General features: G+C 41.8%; 1 protein-coding gene across 1 annotated transcript; it reads right to left on the minus strand.

Annotated features, from left to right (window-relative positions):
- Nucleotides 1–2,221: 2,221 nt before the first annotated feature.
- STC1 (stanniocalcin 1) lies at nucleotides 2,222–11,887 on the minus strand. Its single transcript, XM_004382136.1, has 4 exons — nucleotides 11,742–11,887; nucleotides 9,622–9,764; nucleotides 8,593–8,804; nucleotides 2,222–2,553 (listed from the first exon to the last, which is right to left on the minus strand). The coding sequence occupies exons 1-4, from the start codon at nucleotides 11,857–11,859 to the stop codon at nucleotides 2,283–2,285; spliced, it is 744 nt and encodes a 247-aa protein (XP_004382193.1). The 5' UTR covers nucleotides 11,860–11,887; the 3' UTR covers nucleotides 2,222–2,282.
- Between the last annotated feature and the right edge of the window lie 10,549 nt (nucleotides 11,888–22,436).

Genomic DNA, 22,436 nt, shown 5'->3' on the forward strand with positions numbered 1-22,436 from the left:
TATGTATTATAGATACATATATAAATATCATTGTGAGAAGTAGGGGGAGGGTACCACGATTTGAAGAAGTCACAGCAAAGAAGATAATCCACTGAACTGAAGTAAGAGAGACTTTTGCTAGGAATATTCATGAACTAATTGTCGCATTGGGGTCCTGGATTAGTGGGTTTGCAAAAGGGACACAACACACAAACTTTAATAGCTTTTCTGGTTCAGAGAAGTCAGCCTTGCCTGGGAGTGGAGGGTGGGGTTGAGGAGGGGGAGATTCAACTTAGAATATGGTCTACCTGATTTCCAAGAGGCTAAGGCAGTGTCCATATATTTGGGGACCTGGGAGTGGGACAGTTCTGAGTATAAAAATGCCCTTAACAATCTGATGTCAGCACGCTTAGAGGCTGTGTGAGAACAAAGGCAGCCATGTCCGTGCTGCTGCTGCTGCTGCTGCTGGGTCTGCTGCAATTGCTCTTGGTCCTTGAGCAGCACGTTACTAGTTTTAAAGGCTTTGTGGTAAAGTAGTATTGCTTTTTCATTTTTCTAGAGATGTGCCCTCCCTCCTCCCACCAGGATCCCTATCACCAGATTTGGTCAAATCTTGAGTTTAGCCTAGTGAGAGTCAAGCACCAATAGTTTCTATCTAAGCAAGTTTGGAGTGGCCCCTACAGTCCTACCCCTCCTCCCTCTTCCTCTCTCAACATTGACCTTTGGTGGGTAGTGACGCTCATAAGGGACTGCTGGGTTCAAGGACAGTGACCCTGAGAAACTACTGTTGTTCATAGATAGGTTACTCATTTGGCTTTGGTGGCCGCCATCTTGTAAACATCACGGCAGAAATGATCAAACCACCAGCTCTTTTTTCCCTCTTTCTGGTTTTTGCAATCCTACAGAGATGGCCCAGCTGCCAGGACTACTTTGGCAGGCAGAGTGCTACAGGACAAAAATATAAGAGGAGTCTATTAAGGCTGGACATCCCAGGATTATTTATACTCCCTCAGCCCCAAGTCCCCCAGACTAAAGACCCAAAGGCTGATTGACTCATTCCTGATTGACTTAATGGGAAGCCTCCCACCCTATCATCATTTTCTCAGAGTACAGGGTGCCCACAAAAGGTGGCAAATTAAGAACTGCCACTTCCCACAGTATAGGCCTTATCACACTGTAAGTGGTCCAAGCCCAAAGGGATGCTTTTTGGTTCCTATAATTCCCAGTTGGATGTGATGAAATGTTTCAGGATAGGTCTAAGTCAAGAGTAGCCTCTGGGTTGAGGTGGGCTGGGAGATTAACATCTTACCTGGGGTCCTTCAGATAAACCTGTTGGTTTTTCCTATCTCATACAGGCCCATCTTAAGTTTTGATGTTGAGTAAAACTACCTCTACCCCCTTAGTTATAAAAAAGGCCACAAGGAGCATTTATGTGGATATCTGGAAGTGAGATAGTTATTCCATTCCCAGAAAAAGAAAAATAAAGCTAAGTTACAAAACTAAATCTATATGCAATAAAGTTATTATATACTGCTTTGTTTAAGCAGAGTCCTCTGTAATTTATGTACAGTACATTAGTTTTCAGCTATTTATATTCCACAGTTAGACCTTAAGATTCTCTGGTTTTAAGACAATTGTTAAAGATACTTTTAAAGCTCTGAGCAGTTACAGTACATAAAGATGTTAGCTTTTTGTTTTTCACTAGATGCAAGAAGATACAGGCTCAAAGTCTGGTTGGAGAGCCAGGCTAGAGCAATTTGGTAAATGTGTTGGAAAGGAAATTAGACATTGGAGGATCAAGACCATAAGACACTAGCTCATTAGAGATCAAGAATTCAAACATGACATTCATATTCGTCCATGGCCAGCACAGATTCATAACACGAATTCCATTTAACATCTTTATGAGCTTTTAAGACATGCATTTAAATTAAGTTGTTTCTTATCAGCTAACTCTACTGGGCTAAAGGGCTCCACATCTTCAAATTACAATGACTTGGGAATTACATGAATGTTATGAGCTTGAGGGTAGTTTGAGGGCAACCGGGGAAAGACATGGTAAAGGAAGGTGATTAACGAGGAGAGGCAGGAAGATCACATATATTCTGTTTGTGGGAATACTGCCATTGCAGAATGTTGGGGTATTGATTACAGAAGCCTAGTTTCATGCAATTTTCTTTAAGGGGGATAGAAAATAGGAACTACTTTAAAAAAATCAAACCAGGCACAGTACACTTAAAGTTGGTGTATTAACACCCCTAAAATGATACTAGTTTGGTGAGGTTGTGAACACCTCTCCCTGGTTATGCACTCTCGTGTGAGGTGCGTTTTATGTGGGAGGGAGAGGTCCCCTCACCTCCGAGGTTCCTGAGGAGGACTTTCAGCTTCTGCGGCTCGTTGGTACGCCTCCTGTTGACATCAGCTCGTGGGTGTAGTTGGGCACAGTGGTCTGTCTGCAGGATATGGAAAAGGCTGGCCATGTTGGGTCCGATTTTCTCCATCAGGCTGTCTCTGATTGTGCTGACTGTGTCTTCATCACATTCCAGTAGGCTTCGGACAAGTCTGTTATAGTATCTGCATTAGGAAAGAGGGCAGTGCTATCATCATTTAGTGAGAGTGAGGCAAGACTCATACTTCAGCTAACACTGGTCCCAAATGGCCAGACCATGAAAAGAGAAATAGTTCATCAGCTAAAGGTGGCTTTTTGTTCTGAACCCTTATGCAGTGTCTTCTTAGTTTGAGTGTGTATGCTCCCTGGTTTTACAATACAATGCAATGCCTCCATGTTTAGAGCTCAGGAGACTGAGGTCATACTTTGACTAGTAAGCTGATTGCATCGTCTAAAATTTTTAGAAGCATAGAATCATGGAGGCAGATGGGGCCACAGAGAACCATTAGTGACTAGTTCAACTCTCTTATTTTACAGAGAAGCAGCTAAGGTGGGAGAGCTAGTGACTTGTCCAAGGTCTTAAGATAGGTTAGTGGTAGAAGCAAGATTTAGTCAAATATAATGAAATGAGCCCAACACTCAACATCCGGGTTAATAATCATTGCACATGAATTTGAGCTTATTTTGATGCCTTTTGTAATATTCCTTTATCTTGGTTGTGCGCGTGCAGGTGTACGTGCATATGAGTGTTTATTCTGACTAAACTTCTGTTTTAAAAGGAGGGCTCCTGTCTTCGGTGCTTCATGCATTTTTCTACTAAATCTAATTTCCATATCATCCGCTCAGCCAGCCTTGATGGATGTTGTTGACTGACCACGTTTTCCATCTCCCTCCAAAGGTATAGTGTAGTCATAAGGTCAAAATACCAGGCAGTAAGGATAATTAAATTGAAATACTGGTGCTCCTTAAGGGTTCTTCAGTAACCCCATGAAGGCTTCTCCCACTGCTCTAGCTTTTGCTGGTCTTTTCCTTTCTCGAACTGCTAATCGTACAGATTAGCATGTGATGGCTTGTAATGATTTTGTTGCCTTAATTAGATTGGAAACTCCCTGAAGGTAATTTAGGTGGAAAAAAAAATTAATTTGTATCTTTATTTCTGTACCCTCACGGTACAGTGCTATAGTGTTATATTGCCCCCTCATTTTAGATTTCTTGGTTTATTTTGTGGCCACTGAGGAAACGGATTTTTAAAAATATAATTCTCTCCAGTAAGTCACAATTCCTTGTAGGTATGGTAAATCTAGGAGCCCTGGTAGCACAGTGGTTAAGCGCTTGGCTACTAACTGAAAGGTTATAGGTTTGAACCCACCCAGAGGTGCCTTAGAAGAAAAGCCTGGCAATTTGCTTCTGAAAGGTCACAGCCTTGAAAACCCTATGGAGCCATTCTACTCTGCACATATGTGGTCTCCATAAGTCAGAACTCACTCAACAGCAACTTTTTTTTTTCCTGGTAAATTTTACAAAAAACCTTGTGTTTGATACAAGCTAACTTCATCTTTAGTACAATTTCTTTAAACATCCCAAACAGTGCAGCTAGGTGTCATGGCTCAGAAAGGATTATACTGTCTAATATTTATAGCATAAAAGTTGTCTGTCCTGTTCTTTGGGAAGACAGTTCAGGTATTTCCCAGTTTGGGTTGGGATACTTTTGCTCCATTTTGAGGTGGCAGTTGTCAAAGTCCATTAGCTCTGTGTTCACTAATAAAAGACTCTCTGATGATGGTGACCTGCAGTATTTATACGGAGAGACCCTTTCCTCAGAGGAGCCTGAGGATCTCTGGGGCCACAGGATCTTCCATGAAAAGAAACCTGTTTATTTTTAACTCACCTTACAGAGCACAGGATCAAACATCTTTCCAGAATAACTTAACCCCCAAAAGAAGTCCTTTCAAGGATGTACAGTAAATCGAGTGGAACGTGGGTAATGAAGCAAAACGGTCACCCTTCTGTGGGTGAGCAGAACAAAGGTGGGGATAGAAAGAGAAGTTCTGTGTCTGGGACCTGACAGATCCTGGCTATACCCCTTCCTCAAGGGAGGATTATATCCAGCTGTTGCTAAATTTGGGATTCTCTGGCACAGAGGAATATTTTCCAACCTTTGGAATTATAAAGCACATGAGTCAAAGCAGATCTCCCTGGTATGGGGAAATGGGGAGAAAACTGTTTGTGGAAAAACTGAGAAAAAACTATACCAACAGCTGCAGACAACTACATACCCACATAGTTCTCCAGGCATCTCCCTAGTCCTGGGTTTTGCTAGGACTTGGGTTCTCTGGATCTCTGTGTCTATTTTAGAAGGTGACTAGATCATAGAGGATAAGGTTTCTGATAGTCCTCTTATACCCCAATAAGGACTTTATAACTTAGAAGTTAACCCTGCTACTTCTAGCAGGACTGTTCACTTCATATGAGCCCCCCAGTGGGCTGGAAAATGAGGTCCTTCCTCAGATACCAACACTGAAAATGCTTGTCTGGATGAGAAAGTCTAATTCCGTTAAGGAAACTAAGCTTCCGTGGATAACCTTGCCTCTTAAGGCCAGAAGCTTCCCTCTGGCCCCACTTTGTTAAAGGGTCTACTCTCTTTATCTAGTGCTCCTACATTTACTACTGCTTTCTCTGCTGGTCCACGTATGACACCTGATCCTATGGCAATTTTTGGTGATGACCCATGCCAGCCTGACTGTTCTTAGTGACCTCCAAAATCCACCCTTACCTGCTTCCCTCCATGGAGCTTTATTAACTTAAGAAGGGCAGGCTAAGAGAGTTCCTGGGAATAGGAAAAAAGTCCATGGCTCCACTAATAGTTCCTCCAAGGTTGGACAACTTGTCTTATAGCCTTTAGGTCAACACATTTTGCCAGAGGGAGCAGTTGGTTAATTCTGTGCCTCTCCATGAAGGACTGAGATATGGTATTTACCTCTGGGATTGTGTTAGTCAGTGAGGAAGACCTTTCCTATAAGTCACTGAGTGAGATGGATTACTTAAGGAATTATGTTTCCAGAAAGGGTTGATTTAACAATTGTCGCATATTATTAAGCACTTTTATGTGCCAAATCCTATTGTTACTATAGTTATTGGTAAGACATGCTTTCTCTTTTAGGAGAGAATGAAAATGAATTTAACTGTTGATCACCATGGTGCATGTATATTCAGTTGTACTTGTTATTCTATTTTTGGGTTGTGGATATTCCCTGCAGCTTTTGTTAGCTGCCATTTTTTAAGTAGAAATCAAATCTCTTGGCTCAAGGTCATGTGAGTTTTAGACCTAAGGCCATCATTCACTAGCTGTGTGACCTTCAGCAGGGTACTACCACTCTCTGGGCCTCCATCCTTTAATTAGTAAAATGAGGCAGTTAGTCTAGATAACCTCTTTGATCATCTGTGGCTATGGGGGCTTGGGAGATGTGCTGCAAAGGCTGGGTGGGCTGTGTTCTGATCACCCAGCATGGAAGGACTTTTCTAGGCTTGTTTCTTTCTTCCCACTTTGAAAATTCCACCACCGATTTCTTTCTTTTTTTTTCTCGGTAAAGAATAAGATCAGATATTTTCCATAGCTACTGTTTCAGCCATGCTTACCCAAATACACACATACTGCTTAGGAACGTTCTGTGTGAGGGTTTATAAATAGTCCTTTGTTTCCCTTGATCAATATTATTCTTCTGTTTCCTGTTCCCTATCCATGCCCTAGAGAGTTGGAAGCTTTGTCAGTTTTCCCACCCTGGATCTGGACTGGTCCAATTGCTTCCCCATCCTTCCCTGCCTAATCAATTGTTTTGCTTCCATCAAGGTTGACAGTGTAGTTTGTAAATTCAGCCAGGGGAGACACTCAGCTATCCTTCCTCTTCTAGGTGCATTTCTCCCATGGAAAAATTCCTTATTCTGGCTTCTAGTCCAGTCACAGGCTTTGGATTCTCCCAGCCCCAAATCTCACTTTAGATAAGTCACAGGAAGGTGGAATGAACCTGTAACTACTTCCTTTCACAATTCTGTGCCAGTTGGCACAAGCTTAGCGTGTGTCTATGGTGGGACAGAGGCTGGGAAAGCAGGATGTTTCAAGAGAGTGAGGAGCCTAAATAGAGCAAGTCAAGCCCAGCGTGGAACCGGAAATCTCTACAGTTCTAAACAGGAATAATATTAGCCAGCTGAAGTGAAATAATTGGAGAAAGGTAAGAGTTGCATGGAAGGTTCTGGTCTTCAAGTGCTGGCCCTTTTTTTTTTTTTTGTTGTTGTTGTTTACTGACCTTTCCTAGTAAGTGTGAGTCCCCTAAGATGAAAGAGGGAAATAACAAGACTTTCTTTGTGACCATTTTATAAAGTTAGTGAAAATAAGACACCTATTAAAAGGAATAATGGTCTGATTAAAACTCCTTTTACTACTGTTTTGTCAGATAAATTGGAGTCACCAGTCTGGAATGTGTATCATCCCTTCTTTAAGACCCCTCCTTTCCTAATGGAAGATGCTACTTCAGTTGAAATAGGGAGACCAGTATTGCTTCAAAATTAGTTACCTGTCATATTATAGATCATTATTTGTCACAAGATTCTTTAAGATCTAAACTTGGAATAATGGCTTTGTTAACCACCCTCCCACCCGCCACCCAATGCATATAAACACATACTTTGCCCCTAACTCCTGTCTGACTAAAAGAATTATTTCCTTTCCTTATGATGAAGGGAGTCTGCAGTGATTTGCCAGTTGTTTTTTTTTTTTTTTCTTTCCCAGATGCAGTAAGAATCTTCCTAGGATAACTTTAAAACCAAGGTTAATATAAAGAGACAGGTCATTTGAAAGAAATAGTGGATTTGGTTTTCCTACTCTGAGCATATAAGTTAGGTCTCCACAACAGAGTCACTTCCAAGGACTGGAGAAATGATTTTTACGGATCAACATGCAATTCTGAAGAGCACTGAACTGCAGTTAGGGGTAGTTAAGATTGAATCAGAAGCTTTACAAAGATTTTCATGTGAGGGACTTTAACCTTTCCCTAAGAAGGAGTTACTTTGCTGTCTTCCAGCTACGTATGTGGCTAAGTCACCTGTAAGCCTCAGAAGGACTTGGCTGTTGACATTATCTAGAGGAGGGTGGTAGCACTTGCCGAGGAAATTAATCAGATAAGTCAGTGATAACTCTTAGATGCTGAGAGTAACAAGTATAGGACTGGTCTTTGTGAATATGTGCATATTGACTGGAGAATCAAAGGATCATAAACTTTTAGGACTAGGAGTCAACTTTTAGGCTGTGGGGCATCAAAGTAGGCTTGGGGATAGCTGAACTTGACCAGCCCACCCTGCCTCTGCCACACCTTTACTCCAGCCCCATTAGCATCTCTCTTAACCTAATCACAGATAGGAAAGCTCTGTTCTGCTGGATATTTTTCCAGCCATGTGCATGATGGAGGATGTCAGCCCTCTTCTGCATCATGAGCATCATGCATTATCCTGGCTGGTAGAGAGTAAACTTGGGGCCCAGAAAGACATGATGCTCAGATATTACTAGTTCAGTGGCTTTTAGTCATATTAGAATCCTAAGATGAGAATGTGTGGACTGTGATTTGGGCAGCCGCCAGAACATCATTTCAGAAAATCTTGGAACAGAGGAATGGAATGATGGGAATAAAGAGTGGAAGGGAACATGGAATCGTCTTTCACTTTCTGCACAAGGAATCTGAATCCCAGGGAAGTGAGATGGCTTCTTCTAAACCAACCAGTGATATACCTGATTGGGCTAAGGACTCACTCAAAATACATGCAGATTTAAAAGTCTGCATTATGACATTTTGACCAGAGTTTTTATAATAGTCAATTATACTGCTGCATAGTCATGATTTCAGCCAAATTTGATGTTTCAAAAGCTTGTTACCAGAAACTTCACAATTCCCTTCAGGCTTATGGCAAGAAACAGACAATGAAAATGCACCCAGTGATGTTGCAGATGAACCTTTTTGTTAGATGCATGGGAAGACTTTTCCTATCACAGTGGGAAAAAAATCCAGGCTGCTTAAGCTGTCACAACCAATCACAAACATATTTTTCCTGCAAAAGCTGAGAAGACTGCAAACTAAAATAAGAGCGTGACTGTGGCAATTTTACCCTCCTTCTCTGTCTGGCTCTGCTAGCCGACTCCCTCACCCCTTCAACTGCAAAAATGTGGACTCATTTTGTACCTGTTGGAAAAGTGATTGGGAAGCTGAACGACTTCAGTGATGGCTTCGGGGTTCCTCTTGGCGATGCCACACACGTTCAGCTTGCTGTAGCATTCCTCTTGCACCTCAGCAATCATTCTCTGGAAAGTGGAGCACCTCCGAATGGCGAGGAAGACCTTGGAGGTAACCCCGTTGGCGATGCACTTTAAGCTCTCTTTGACAAATGCTTTTCCCTGCCAAGAAAGGGGCATAGGAGGAAAAGCTTTAGCTTGACCTGGCAAGAGAGAACAAGGCATACTATATGGAGAACCTAAGCAGCCCTAGTGGCACAGTGGTTAAGCATTCAGCTGCTAACCAAAGGCTGACAGTTTGAATCCACCGGCAGCTCCTTGGAAACCCTATGGGGCAGTTCCATTCTGTCCTATAGGGTCGCTATGAGTCGGAATTGACCTGATGGCAACGGTTTTTTGGTTTCAGAAGGGGGCTTGCCTTGGCACTGTATCATAGCATCTGCATGTCCTTGCAGTGAGAAAACTGTGCCATGGCCAAGGGTTAAAAAAATGCCTCTTCTCTTTTAGACTACCGTGAAAATTGAGCTACATAGAAATGAAACGAGATGAGAAAAAAAGAGAGAGAGAGAAATTAACCCTACTCAACCACCCTGCAACTTAAAAATAGCCACAATATGGCTTTGTCTTCTTGGGACTGGGTCTTTGATAATTCAAAGTGTAAGATAGTATGCTGATCATACAGTGAGAAGAACTTCTTTGTTGGAAGAACATTTTTACTTCCTCTTGAAGAGGAAAAGATTTTTGCTCCCCTTATCAGACTACCTCTATTAGAGTGTTACAGATCATGCATTAGGGTGGGTGGGAAAGTGTCTTATACAGAACTTATTTCCGGCACAAAGTGAGTGTGTGTGCGCACGCTGAGAAGTGGGGAGACTGAGAAGCAGGGCTCGTTGCTTACAAGACTAGTTCATGAGAACAATAGTCTAGCACGCTGTTAAAGACAAGCAGCAAGCAGGAGCAGGGGTCAATGTCTTATTACCTGAGTGTCAAACTTAGCAGCGCTGTACAAGAAGGATTTACAGATGTCGTACATCCCATCTGTGTCACAGGTGGAGTTTTCCAGGCATGCAAAAGCCCCACAGCCAACCTGTAGAGCACTGTTGAGGCAGCGAACCACTTCAGCTGGAAGAGACAAACCCATCCAATCTAGGTCAGATAGTGAGGGTGATTTGGTGGGGTCAGGTGGGTGCAGAGGCAAAATGCAGGAACAAGGAGTTAGAAGAACTTATCCTAGAAGTCCATCATGGGGTCAGCAGATGGGCTGACTCAAATGGGGCATGGGAGTGGGAAAAAAGGGGACAGGCAGGCCCTTTGGCTTATAAGAACCAGACCACGTGAAGGAGAGGGAATGAGTCTTTCTCTGAGACACATTTCCTCAGTCTCCCCATTCTGGTGGCTAGACAAGTAAGATGGGAGTTCATGGACTGCACAGTGGCCTTTAAGCAACTCTATAGAACCAAAGGTCGTCCGTTGAAGCCTGAAAGCATGGGAAAGCTGAAGGCAATGGCTGGTGGTCAGGTTTAGGAGGTGGGAGGGCTGGGAAGTCCATCTGGCTTCCAAAAATTCACTCCAGAGTAAGGAGGATGAAATTTTAGTCTAAATGGTGGAGAAGAATTTGCCAGGAGTCCACGTGGAGACTCTTCTGATTTAGGGCATTTAACTTACCTTCATATTGGCAAAAAAAATCTGATCAGCTCATGTTTCACCCCAGCCCCCACCATAGGACAGTGCTTAGAGGTATGTATAATCTCTCATATTAAAAGCCCCCTCCTTTTTTATTTAAAGAGAAACACAGGTGTGGAATAACAAGGCTGAGGCATCCCTTGTGCAAGACTGGAAGAAAACCGCAAAGAACTTGCATGAGGCTTTCTACATTCTGGATAAGATCTCCCATAAAAGTAATTTCTCTCCTACAGAAGGGGGGTGTTCTGGCGGGCAGCTCGGCAAGAAATGATCTGCAGCCTTCATACCATAGGATTCTCCTCTGAGATCAAAAGCAGGGTTCATTTAGTCTTCCCCACCCCCTCCCACCACCCGCAGCCTCTGGGATGTTACAAGTCATTTCCCTAATTATATATTTCCACCGGTTCAAATTATAACTTTGCTTTAAGCAGTTTTAATATGCATTAGGGCTGCTATTGTTTTAGGCAAGCTCAAATTGTGAATCACTATAGCAACTAAGTACAAAAGGAAGTGAAGCAAATGCCCTCCTCTCGCAGGGACCTGTGCTCTTCCAAGGGGAGCATCGGCTGCAGCATTCTGACACCTGCCATCCCATCTTTGGTGACAGTTGGGGCAGAGAGGGCAGTAATAGAAGAGGAGCAAGTGGGGCAAAAGAAGTCAAAAGGCAAAGGTGTCAGTGAGCCTTCCTAATGGCTCTTTCCCTTTAGAGGCCAAGATCGTACACAATGAACTGCTCCAGGAGTCAGGACTTAAGGGAGACCTTTCCCTGGGAGAGACAGCTGCTGCATTTCACAAATACTCTTTTTCAAGGGGCTCTCTGGCCATGGGCTGCACCAGGGATTGAATGGAGCCTGGGAGCCGGGAGTGAGAGAAGGAGCAGTGGTGGGGGTGGGATGTGTAGAGTTTTCTCTGAATCCACCCTGGATTTGTCAGACTTGAGGGCTATGGTTCGGTAAATCAGTCTGCAGACGGAGCTTTTCTGTGTGTCCCCAAGCGAGGCAGGGATGTCAAGTTATAGGGTCTTAAGGGTAAGAGGGACAGCATCAGACAAGCTATGTCTCACCTTAAGATCAGCTTCTGGAAAGTATAGAGAGCGCTTTGAAGCATGCCAACATTCAAGCCTTTCCCCGCCCCCTCCTCCCCAAGAGGGTACGTGCCAGATTTCAGGCAATCAGGCTAGGCTTATGCAATGAAATACCCTCAGCAGAGCGCCCAGCTTCCTCGTTAGTTGCATGCAATTTATTAAACAAAGGAGCTCCACTTCCTAAGGCTATTGGATTACATTGGCAGTTTATTGCCATCAGGCATGAAGCACATTTATTATCAAGATCAGCCGTCACAGACACAGTTGCAAAAGCGAGAGGCAAATGAGGACAGCTCTTTGGGGGAGAAACCGGTCCTGGGTTTGCTGCTTACCTGAGTTCTGAGCTGCCACCCGGGATTTCCTGGGGCTCACAGAGTCATTCTGCTCCGCCTCATGGGTTGCAGAAGCACTGATCACCAGCACCAGAAGCACTGCTGAGTTTTGGAGCATTCTCTGAGAAGTTTTCGCTAAGTTGTTGGGTTTTTTTTTTTCTTTCTCCCCCCCTTTCCTCTTTCCCTCTCCCGGTTTGAGTGAAGATGTGGATCTGGATACACTGAAGGCTTAGGTGAGGATTTGATGAGGGTTTTTGTTGCTGCTGTTGCTGCTCCTGCTGACGCTTCTGCTGCTGTTACTGCTGCTGCTGCTGCAGGCGCTGCTTCTTGCACCTCTGGCTTTTGCAAACTGGGGGCCCAAGAGCTGCACCCAGGGATTTTATAGCCGTTCTTATCGGTCCTCTGGATCAGGGACCAATCAGGTCCCTCAGCTGGTCTGACTAGCCAATAGGAGGGCACACTCATTCAGCTGGAGCTTTTGACTTCTTAGAAATATTTTCCAGCAAATTAAAAGTACCTGCTGGCAATGTTTTATGTATGTGAATGTGTGTGCACAGACGTGTGAAAAAGCTACTTTCATGGAATTAGGGATAAACGTTCGTATTGGTCAAATTAAAGGAAGATTGTATGAAAATCTCTCCAAGGGACTTTTTGAAATACGTCCATCATTTTTTATGAGCTACTTGGGGGAAATGGGTGGCATGGGCAGGATGGGGAGCGGGCATCTCTTTGGATTCGAATTTAACCTAATTGCAGCAGCTTTACTCTAATTTTAACACCATGCTCTCTGTGTTGTAAGCTACATACACAGTACCTCCTTATTTTCTCTGCATCTTTGTATCCTCAGGTCTGTGATGTATTTTTGTTGTATGTGGGCATACTGAGTTCTCACTCACATATATGAGCCCTTGAGGAGGCATATATATGATCCTGCTGGACTGAGGTATGGCGGCTCTGAGCTGTGGCCCCAGTTCTCCTATTGATTAACTCTCTGACCCTGGTCAAATCCTTTTACCTTGCTATACCACTGTTTTCCAATCTATAAAATGCCAAAGTTGGAGCCCAGCATTTCTCATACCTCTAAAACTATGTGATTATTCAGCAACACAAATTAACCTTGACTCCATTTCTTCCATCACTGGCAGAATTGCAAACCCCAGGAGTGTTAGCTATCCTAAGTACGCAAATGCACACCTACACACACTACACTCAACAAGGAGACATCATGAATGCCTGAAAATTAATAAACTGTGTATTTACGCCCAACAGCTTCATAATCACTTTGAAACAATAAGCTGGCCAAAGCAAGACTAAACCTGCTGGGTAAACCAGCTCATTTCTTGGGGGGAAGGGGCAGGCTGGACTGGGAAGATGGGGTAGGGAAAGACAAGAGTGTATAAGAGAGAAGACTGACAAGCTCTAGACTTAATGGGAAAATTACAATGGAATCAGAAATCATGCCTAGTATAGAAGCTCATATTTCTTACAAGCAGGCTGTAAGCATCACTGAGGCTTGTCCCTAACTTGTGAAGATGACTAAAGAGCCAAGAGAGGTCTTTTTAGGGTATAAAGGTGGTCGCTAAAGGTTAGGGTGAGAAGAAGGGGTTAAGGAATAAAGTCTTTTAAAATTTTCAGGAGGTGAATGAGAAAAGGACATTGGTGATTCATACAGACAGGGGCAGGATGATCTTGCAAAGAAGCAGAGCCAGAGGCTTCCATTTAAATCCTAAAGGCTTCACACAAAAGTTGAAGCAAGAGCACCAATTTTATTAACTGCAAACCAAACCAATAATCAGCTCTGTAGGTGTACAGGGAGTGGGTTTGCTGCATAATTATAGCTCCCCTTGCAAAAAAAGTTACTTATTTATAAATTTTTATTGTGGCAAATGTATAGGTAACAAAACATTTGCCATTTCAACAATCCAAAAAAGGTTGTTTAGAAAGCATGAATGTTTACTCTGCTAGAAAAAGGGACAGAAGGAATACAGGAAATAGCTAAAGTAAAAAAAAAATAAAACGGGGGATTTTCAGATTTTCATCAGATAATGAATACGTTTCGTCTTAGATCAACCGAACAGTATCAGTCTTTCTTGAGTATCTGTTTATGGCTTCTTCTGGGCTGGATGAGAAAGGATGAGTTGGGGAGGGTAAAAGGGAAGATATATAGATAAAGGAAAAATAATGATTCTTGTCCTAGAGGAGTTTGTAGTCAAGTTGGCAAAATGGCCAACTCATTAAACTTCTTTAAGGTGCCAGATGTCGGGACCTTGCAAGTTAAGACATGGGAATGGTCAGCATTGGCTAGAGATGTGGGGTAAGTCTTCATGGAAGGATCCTTAAAGAACTATTAGTGGGGAAAAGATGTAAGCCACTGTTACTGCTTTTCAAGAATTTAGGAAAAAGCTACAATATTTCATGTTTTAAAAAGTTTTTGTTCTGGAAAGCTCAGAGGTGTTTTATTGCCTTTGGCAGGACTGGTAGACATATGGCAATAAAACATAGCACTTCAGTATTCTCTTTCAGAAGGAGAAGAAGAGGACAGATGCATATTTTCTTCCTGAAGATCTTGATTCCTATTCCTTAGCATTCTCTATCTCTGTAGCCATTATTCCATTGTTAAAGGCCATGCCATTTGTTTCTCTTGTTACGTTTTGCTGCTGTTGGTCTACTGGCCTTGTAGGGGTATGAGTTGCCTCCTGGAAGTCACATTTGTTTGCCAATTTTCTGGTGCTCCCACCAGAACATGATGTCCTACAAGTGTCAGGATGTGTTTTGTGTTTTTTATGATGTTGATTTATTATTCCTCCTTATTTCACTCATTTACTGTCATGTGGCAGGAGGTTCATTTTTAGGTGTGCAAACTGTCTCACAATGTCATTTGAAGGAATCCAAGAACAGTCAGCCACATTGGACTGAATATAATCAATGTGAACATCAATACATTTGAAAACTTCAAGGGAGAGAGATGAAGTCTAAGTAGAAATACCCAATTTAAAGCTTCTTTCCAGGTGTCCATGTGGGAGAATATCCAAATGTCCATACTCAATGTGCTCTTGTCTTGGACTTTGATACAACAATGATAAGTCTTAGGAAATCTGGAAGTGAGGTCTGATTCCTTTGTAACATCTCTTTGGGGTATGAGACAATATAAAGGAGTTTGAACATTAGCCTCTGGAATTTGAATTTTATAGTGCCAGTAACAGGGAGTCATTAAAGGTTCTTGAGTAGGAATTGTTGAATAATGTGTTGAAATTAGTGTTTTGGGGAGATCTTTGGATGATATTCATGATAGTTTGGAGGAAGAAAGGAATGGAGGCTATAACAGCAGTTAGTTTGTGGTGATGAAGTCCTGGACAAGGAAGGGGGCAGTAGGAAAGGAAAGGCGATAAATATGAGAGATATTTTAAATAAAATAGAAAATTTCAATTAATCTAAGAGGTTTATTTAAAAAAACCCTTTCTTCGAATTTAATGATAATGGAGATACCATATATCAGGGCTTTCCCCTTCCCATTTATTAGTTATGATTTTTCATTGGCAGGACTACCTAGCATCTCCGTTAGATAGGCCCTTTCTGATATTCTGTTAAGGTAGTAGAGTTACCTAACAAAAGGACTTGCCTGTAACTCCGGCAGATGAGGAGCCTTCCCAACCCTGGCCATGTGAGGTGGCGGTGCCTCCAGGTGCAGTGGGTGGGAAGAGAGGTAGTCTTTGCCATTACCCCTGAGCAGGGAAAGTGCTAAGAAGTGGGTGGGAGAAGCTGCCAACACCTAAGGCTGGGTGATGATGCCCTGGCTGTGCCTGTGCAAGGCTGGCATGAGTTCAGTGAGAAGATAAAGCCAAAAATCTCCAGGGCTTTGTTGGATTTGACTAGCTTAGTGCTAAGCAGTGAATGGCTCTTTGCCTTTTCTGAGAGAGGAGCCTCAAGAGCATGGATTTTTGTTAATTGTTTTCTTTTCTGTTGTTGTTGTTAACACAGTAAAAAACTTACCCAGGTTGGTCTGCCATAGTGACCAAGGTTGGACGGTTCTTCTTTGGGAATTTTGGGCCTGACTGCACTGTTCGACTTTTGAGTCATGCCTTTCCAATCTCATGAAAAAGAAGGAGGGGAAGGAGGAAGATGAAGAGAAAATAAATATTTTCATGAGGATACCAATTTTTCTCAGTGGATGATCCCAAATTCTTGAATGAATCCGTGCCTCTTTATTTGTCTTTGATTGCTTTAAACTCTACCAAAGGAAAAAAAAAACAGTGAGAAAATATAGTAAGAAGGGAAACTCCACCCTCCCCTCACTGGTTTATGGAGGGTTACTGTGTTTACCTGGCACTAGGTCAGGTGCTGTGGGAAGTGCAGAGAAATGGTTCACCATTTCCTGTGCTCCATGAATTCCCAACCTGCTTCTTAAAGCATGAATCTTATATATAAGGAAGAATATCTGTTTTCTGGAAATATAATATGGCAAGTGGGTTGGAATAGAGTTTGCAGCCTTGGATTCAACTAACAGTCTCTGGGTACCTGTCTATGATAATGTATGCCAGGCATTGCTATAGATGCTTTTTCATCCATCATTTGTGAAAAAAGAACTGCCATTTTCTTTTCCACAGGAGGAACCCAAGGCCTAGAGAAAAGAATATCATGGAGCTCCAATGAGTTTTGCTCATTATAGAAGTAGCTCAGGTTTTTCTTCAGTTGAGTGACCATTGTGGTGGTGGAGATGGCTTGCATGCTTACAGTACTGCCCTGGAGGCAGAGTAGAGGGATAAAGAAATAGACAGGATACCCTAACATGTTTAAACCGGAATAGGCAAGTTGAAATTAGCCTCTAGTCCTATTACCATTTTCTCCTCATTCCTTCAGGTATAGTTACCGTGTCACTTTGGATCAGGGAGGACAAATTCACCATCCTAAGGCGGTCTGGGCATCTTCAGAGTATCACGTAAGGCTCCTGAAGAAAGGGTGAAGAGCATTTGTCTGTCATGGATCCTGTCATTAAATTCTCATGGAATCCAGACTTTCTAGAACCATGGAGGCTGGATGAACTCCCAAACTATTGCCCTGAGATAATCTTCATAACTTAAACCAAAAATATCCCCTGAAATCTTCTTAAAACCAAACAACAGTTTAGCTTAATTAGTACAGAATGTCTGCCTTGAGCATTATGGTCTTTTAAGATCTATATGTGATCAATTTGACAACAGCAACTCAAAAGATTAGATAGGAACCTTAGAGGGCAGTGAGTTTATGTTAATCGGGGAGAAACAACTCAGGAAAGGAGGGTGAACATGGTTGCACAACTCGAAGAATGTAATCAATATTACTGAATTGTACATGCAGAAATTGTTGAATTAGTGTATGTTTTTCTGTGTATTCTCAAAAACAACTACAACAATAAAATAAATTATAAAAAATTGAAAAAAAAAAAAAAAAAAGCCAGTTGGAATATCTAAAGTGCCATTACTCTGCTGAGACACGTGAGGGCACTCAAGTCAACCAACAAGGAGGAGATGTTTCCTTTAAAAAAAAAAAAAAAAAGTTGTGAATCCGGCGTATGTTAGATTGGCCATTATCAGGCCATCAGGATGCTTTTTAGAGTGATAAAATATGTTTGTGGTGCAAATATGCACCTGACTTAGCAGGTGAGCTGGCAGACTAGAAATATCCTATGTATTTAAAAGTTTTGTGAAAGTACAGCAGTTCTCTCTGTGTATCATTCTATTACTGGCTAATACAGAAATAGGTTGCAGGCACATTTCCTAACTATTCTGTCCAGTGTTAAGGGAAGGGTAGTATCTGTATCCAATTGTTCAAAGCAGATAAGAGGATAAATCAGATAACACAGTGCTACTTCGAGCTCCTTGATTTAAAAAAAAAAAAAGAAAATTATTTCAAGGTAATAGTGAGCATTCCACCACTTGTCTGTCACTTTGTTGTACTGTGGTGGCTTGCTTGCTGCTGTGATGCTGGAAATTATGCCACCAGTATTTCAAATACCAGCAGGGTCACCCATAGTGGACAGGTTTCAGCAGACATTCCAGGCTAAGACAGACTAGGAAGAAGGACCTGGCTATCTAATTCTAAAATAAAATTGGCCAGTGAACAGCTTATGAACAGAGTGAAATATTGTCTGATATAGTGCGGGAAGATGAGCCCCTCAGGTTAAAAGGCGCTCAAAATACAGTTGGGGAAGAGCTGCTTCTTCCAAGTAGAGTCGACCTTAATGATGTGGATAGAGTAAAGCTTTTGGGACCTTTGTTTGCTGATATGGCACAACTAAAAATGAGAAGAAACAGCTGCAAACAGACGTTAATAATTGGAATGTGGAATGTACCAAGTATGAATCTAGGAAAATCGGAAGTTGTCAAAAATGAAACGGAATGCGTAAAGATCGATATCCTAGGCATTTGTTTTGTTTGTTTGTTAGGTGCATTGAGTTGGTTCCCACTAATAGTGACCCTATGTACAAGAGAAGGAAACACTGCCTGGTCCTGCGCCATCCTCACAATCCTTGTTATGCTTGAGCCTAGTGTTGCAACCATTGCGAGTCAATTCATCCCACTGAGGGTTTTCCTCTTCTTCACTGACCCTCTACCTTACCAAGCATGATGTCCTTCTCCAGGGACTGGTCCATCCTGATAACCTGTCCAAAGGACATGAGACGAAGTTTTGCCATCCTGTTTTCCACCAAGCACTCTGGCTGTACTTCTTCCAAGATAGATCCGTTCATTCTTCTGGCAGTCCATGATATATTCAATATTCTTTGTCAATATCATAATTCAAAGACATCACATCTTCTTTAGTCTTCCTTTTTCATTGTCCAGCTTTTGCATGAATATGAGGCCTTTGAAAATATCATGGCTTGGGTCAGGCACATCTCAGTCCTCAAAGTGACATCTTTGCTTATTAACACTTTAAAGAGGTATTTTGCAGATTTGCCCAAAGCAATACATCATTCGATTTCTTGACTGCTGTTTCCATGGGTATTGATTGTGGATCCAAGTAAAATCTTTGACAACTTCAGTATTTTCTCCTTTTATGATGATGTTGCTTACTGGTTCAGTTGTGAGGATTTTTGTTTTCTTTATGTTGAGGTATAATCCATAATGAAGGCTGTAGTCTTTGATCTTCATCAGTAAGCACTTCAAGTCTTCACTTTCAGCAAGCAAGGTTGTGTCATCTGCATATAGCAGGTTGTTAATGAGTCTCCCTCTAGTCCAGATGTTGCATTCTTCTTCATGCAGTCCAGTTTCTCATATTATTTGCTCAGCATACAGAATGAATAAATATGGTAAAGGGATACAACCCTGACACACACCTTTCCTGATTTTAAACCGTACAGTATCCCGTTGTTCTGTTCGAACAACTGCCTCTTGGTCTATGTACAGGTTCCTCATGAGCACAATTAAGGGTTCTGGAATTCCTATTCTTTGCAATATTATCCATAATTCATTATGACCCACACAGTCGAATGCCTTTGCATAGTCAATAAAAAAACAGGTAAACATCTTTCTTGTATTCTCTCCTTTCATCCAAGATCCATCTGACATTAGCAACGATATCCCTCATTCTATGTCCTCTTCTGAATCCAGCTTGAATTTCTGGCAGTTCCCTGTCTATGTACTGTTGCAACCACTTTTGAATGATCTTCAGCAAAATTTTACTTGTGTGTGGTATTAATGATGTCGTTCAATAATTTCCACATTTTGTTGGATCACCTTTCTTTGGGATGGGCACAAATATGGATCTCTTCCAGTAGGTTGGCCAGATAGCTGTCTTCCAAATTTCTTGCCGTAGACAAGTGAGCACACTGCATCCCTTTGTTGAAACATCTCAGTTGGTATTAACTCAGGTCCTGGAGCCTTGTTTTTCACCAATGCCTTCAGTGCAGCTTGGACTTTTTCCTTCAGTACCATCAGTTCTTGATCATATGCTACTTCCTGAAATGGTTGAACGTAGAGCAATTATTTTTGGTGACTGTGTGTATTCCTTCCATCTTCTTTTGATGCTTCCTACGTCGTTCAATATTTTCCCTGTAGAATCCTTCAGTGTTGCAACTCGAGGCTTGAATTTTTTCTTCAGTTCTTTCAGTTTGAGAACTGTTGAGTTTGTTCTTCCCTTTTGCTTTTCTAACTCCAGGTCTTTGCACATGTCATTATAATACTTTAGTTCGTCTTCTTGAGCTGCCCTTTGAAATCTTCTGTTCACTCTTTTACTTCATCCTTTCTTCCATTCGCTTTAGATACTGTACATTCAAGAGGAACTTTCAGAGTCTCTTCTAACATCCATTTTGGTCTTTTCTTTCTTTCTTGTCTTTTTAATGACCTCTTGTTTTCTTCATAAATGATATCCTTGATGCCATTCCACAACTCATCTAGTCTTTGGTCATTAGTGTTCAGAGCATCAAATCTATTCTTTAAAGATGATATCTAAATTCAGGTGGGATCTACTCAAGGTCATATTTTGGCTCTCATGGACTTGCTCTAATTTTCTTCAGCTTCAACTTGAACTTGCATGGGAGCAATTGATGGTCTCTTCTGTAGTCGAACTCTTGGCTTTGTTCTGACAGATGATATTGAGTTTCTCCATCATCTCTTTCCACAGATGTAGTCAATATAACTCCTGGGTATTCCACCTTCCAAGGTGCAAGTGTAGAGTCACCATATTTTGTCAAAAAAAAAATATTTGCCATGAAAGAAATCGTTGGTCTAGCAAAAGTCTATTGTGCAATCTCTGCCATCATTTCTATAACCAAGACCATATTTTTCAACTTTTTCGTTCTTCGTTTCCAACTTTTTCATTCCAATCACCAGTAATTATCAATGCATCTTGATTGCATGCTTGATCAATTTCAGACTGCAGAAGTTGGTGAAGATCTTCAATTTCTTCATCTTTGACCTTAGTGGTTGGTGCTAAGTTTGAATAATTGTTGTATTAAGTAGTCTTCCTTGTGGGCATATGGATATTATCCTATCACTGACAGCTTGGTACTTTAGGATAGATCTTGAAATGTCGTTTTCGACGATGAATGTGATGTCATTCCTCTTCAATTTGTCATTCCTGACATAGTAGACCATATAATTGTCTGATTCATAATGGCCAATACCAGTCCATTTCAGCTCACTAATAGCTAGGATATTGATCTTTTTGCATTCCATTTCATTTTTGACGACTTCTAATTTTCCTGTATTCATACTTTGTACATTCCATGTTCCAGTTATTGATAGATATTTGCAGCTGTTTCTTCTCATTTTGAGTTATGCTACATCAGTAAATGAGGTGCCAAAGCGAGTATAGTGACACTTTGTCTCAAGTACTTTGGACATGGTATCAGGAGGGACCAGTCCCTGGAGAAGGACATCATGCTTGGCAAGGTAGAGGGTCATCAAAGAAGAGGAAGACCCTCAACCAGATGGATTGACACAGTGACTGCAACAGTGGTCTCAAACGTATCACTAGTTTTGAAGACGGCACAGGACTGGGCAGTGTTTCTTTCTGTTGAACATAGGGTCGCTATGAGTCGGAACTGACTCGACAGCACCTAACAACGACAACAAGGGGGCATTGCTTCTTGTTACTGAAGAGAAAGTAACTTCTTTTACCCATTTTCCTACCTCTTTTCCAGTTGTCTCTGCACCAAGTTCAAGGCTGAATAAGTTTTCACTCTATCTCTGACACCTTTTGTGCCCATCCTATTGTTTGGATATCTTCCAGGGGAGTTTTGGAGGCAGTCTTGGGAGCAAACCTATGTGTGAGTGCCCTTCCTGCTTCTTGGGCCTGCCCCTGAACACCTTTGTGAAGAAGGGGTTTGCACTCTGTTAAATGGAGGGACTGATTTGGAATGCACAAGGGTTGGGCAGGCCTGGTACCCAGTGGTTAATGCAAACCCATTGCAGTTGGTACAAACCCCTCAAGTCAGAGGATCAGAGTTTTAACACTTTCAGCCAGTGAATTCATCCATCAGTGTGTATTCATTAAACTCTCTGTGCCTGGGATGGTGTTAATGCTGTGAAAGTACAGACAGTCAACTTGTGGGGCAGGACACGGATGCACGAACTGAACACAAGGCAGCATATGTACAGTGCTAAACTGTGAGCTATCAAGAAGACTGATTGATGACACCACTGAGTTTGTGAAATTGAAATAAAAAAAAAAAATCACCCCAACAACACGTGCTGAAGCATCATTCTGACATATTTAGCCTAAAGGCAGATTTCCATTTGCAAAATGCTGTCCAAGAATAAAGAAATGTCTTGCAGCCATTCTTGAGTGCTAGACAAATCTATTATTACTAGTTTATTGGCTGAGAAAGGGAGGTGTGGAGAGGGAACAGCCTTTATACAAAGTTACCTGGCAAGTCAGCTAAGAGCCAGACTAGGAGATTATAGATTTCCTTACTTGATGTTTGGAAATCTTGCCAAGAAATTTATTATGGCAATTCACATGCATTTTATAATCAAGTTGCATTTAATATGCTGAAGGCTAAAGTGCAATTAAGATAAACCAGTTCCTGGCTCTGGATGGGTATCGTGGGAGTATTAACATATTCCGATTACTATATCAGAGTAATAAAGGGCGGAATGCAGAGTCAGAATTTATACTGTAAAGGTTTTATAATGGCAGCAAAAATGGTCACCAAGTGCCATTTTGTTTGCTTTCATGGATCACCGTTCTTGTCAGCTGTTTGGGAAATGAACTCTC

This window comes from Trichechus manatus, unplaced genomic scaffold (assembly GCF_000243295.1).
Source record: "Trichechus manatus latirostris isolate Lorelei unplaced genomic scaffold, TriManLat1.0 scaffold00090, whole genome shotgun sequence".
In the NCBI taxonomy this organism is placed as follows: domain Eukaryota; kingdom Metazoa; phylum Chordata; class Mammalia; order Sirenia; family Trichechidae; genus Trichechus; species Trichechus manatus.

Coding starts and splice junctions, on each gene's coding strand:
- STC1 (XM_004382136.1), bottom strand. CDS start 11,859: ATGCTCCAAAACTCAGCAGTGCTTCTGGTGCTGGTGATCAGTGCTTCT. Junction 9,765..11,741: donor GGTGGCAGCTCAGAACTCAG/GTAAGCAGCAAA, acceptor TGTCTCTTCCAG/CTGAAGTGGTTCGCTGCCTC. Junction 8,805..9,621: donor CTGCTAAGTTTGACACTCAG/GTAATAAGACAT, acceptor CTTTCTTGGCAG/GGAAAAGCATTTGTCAAAGA.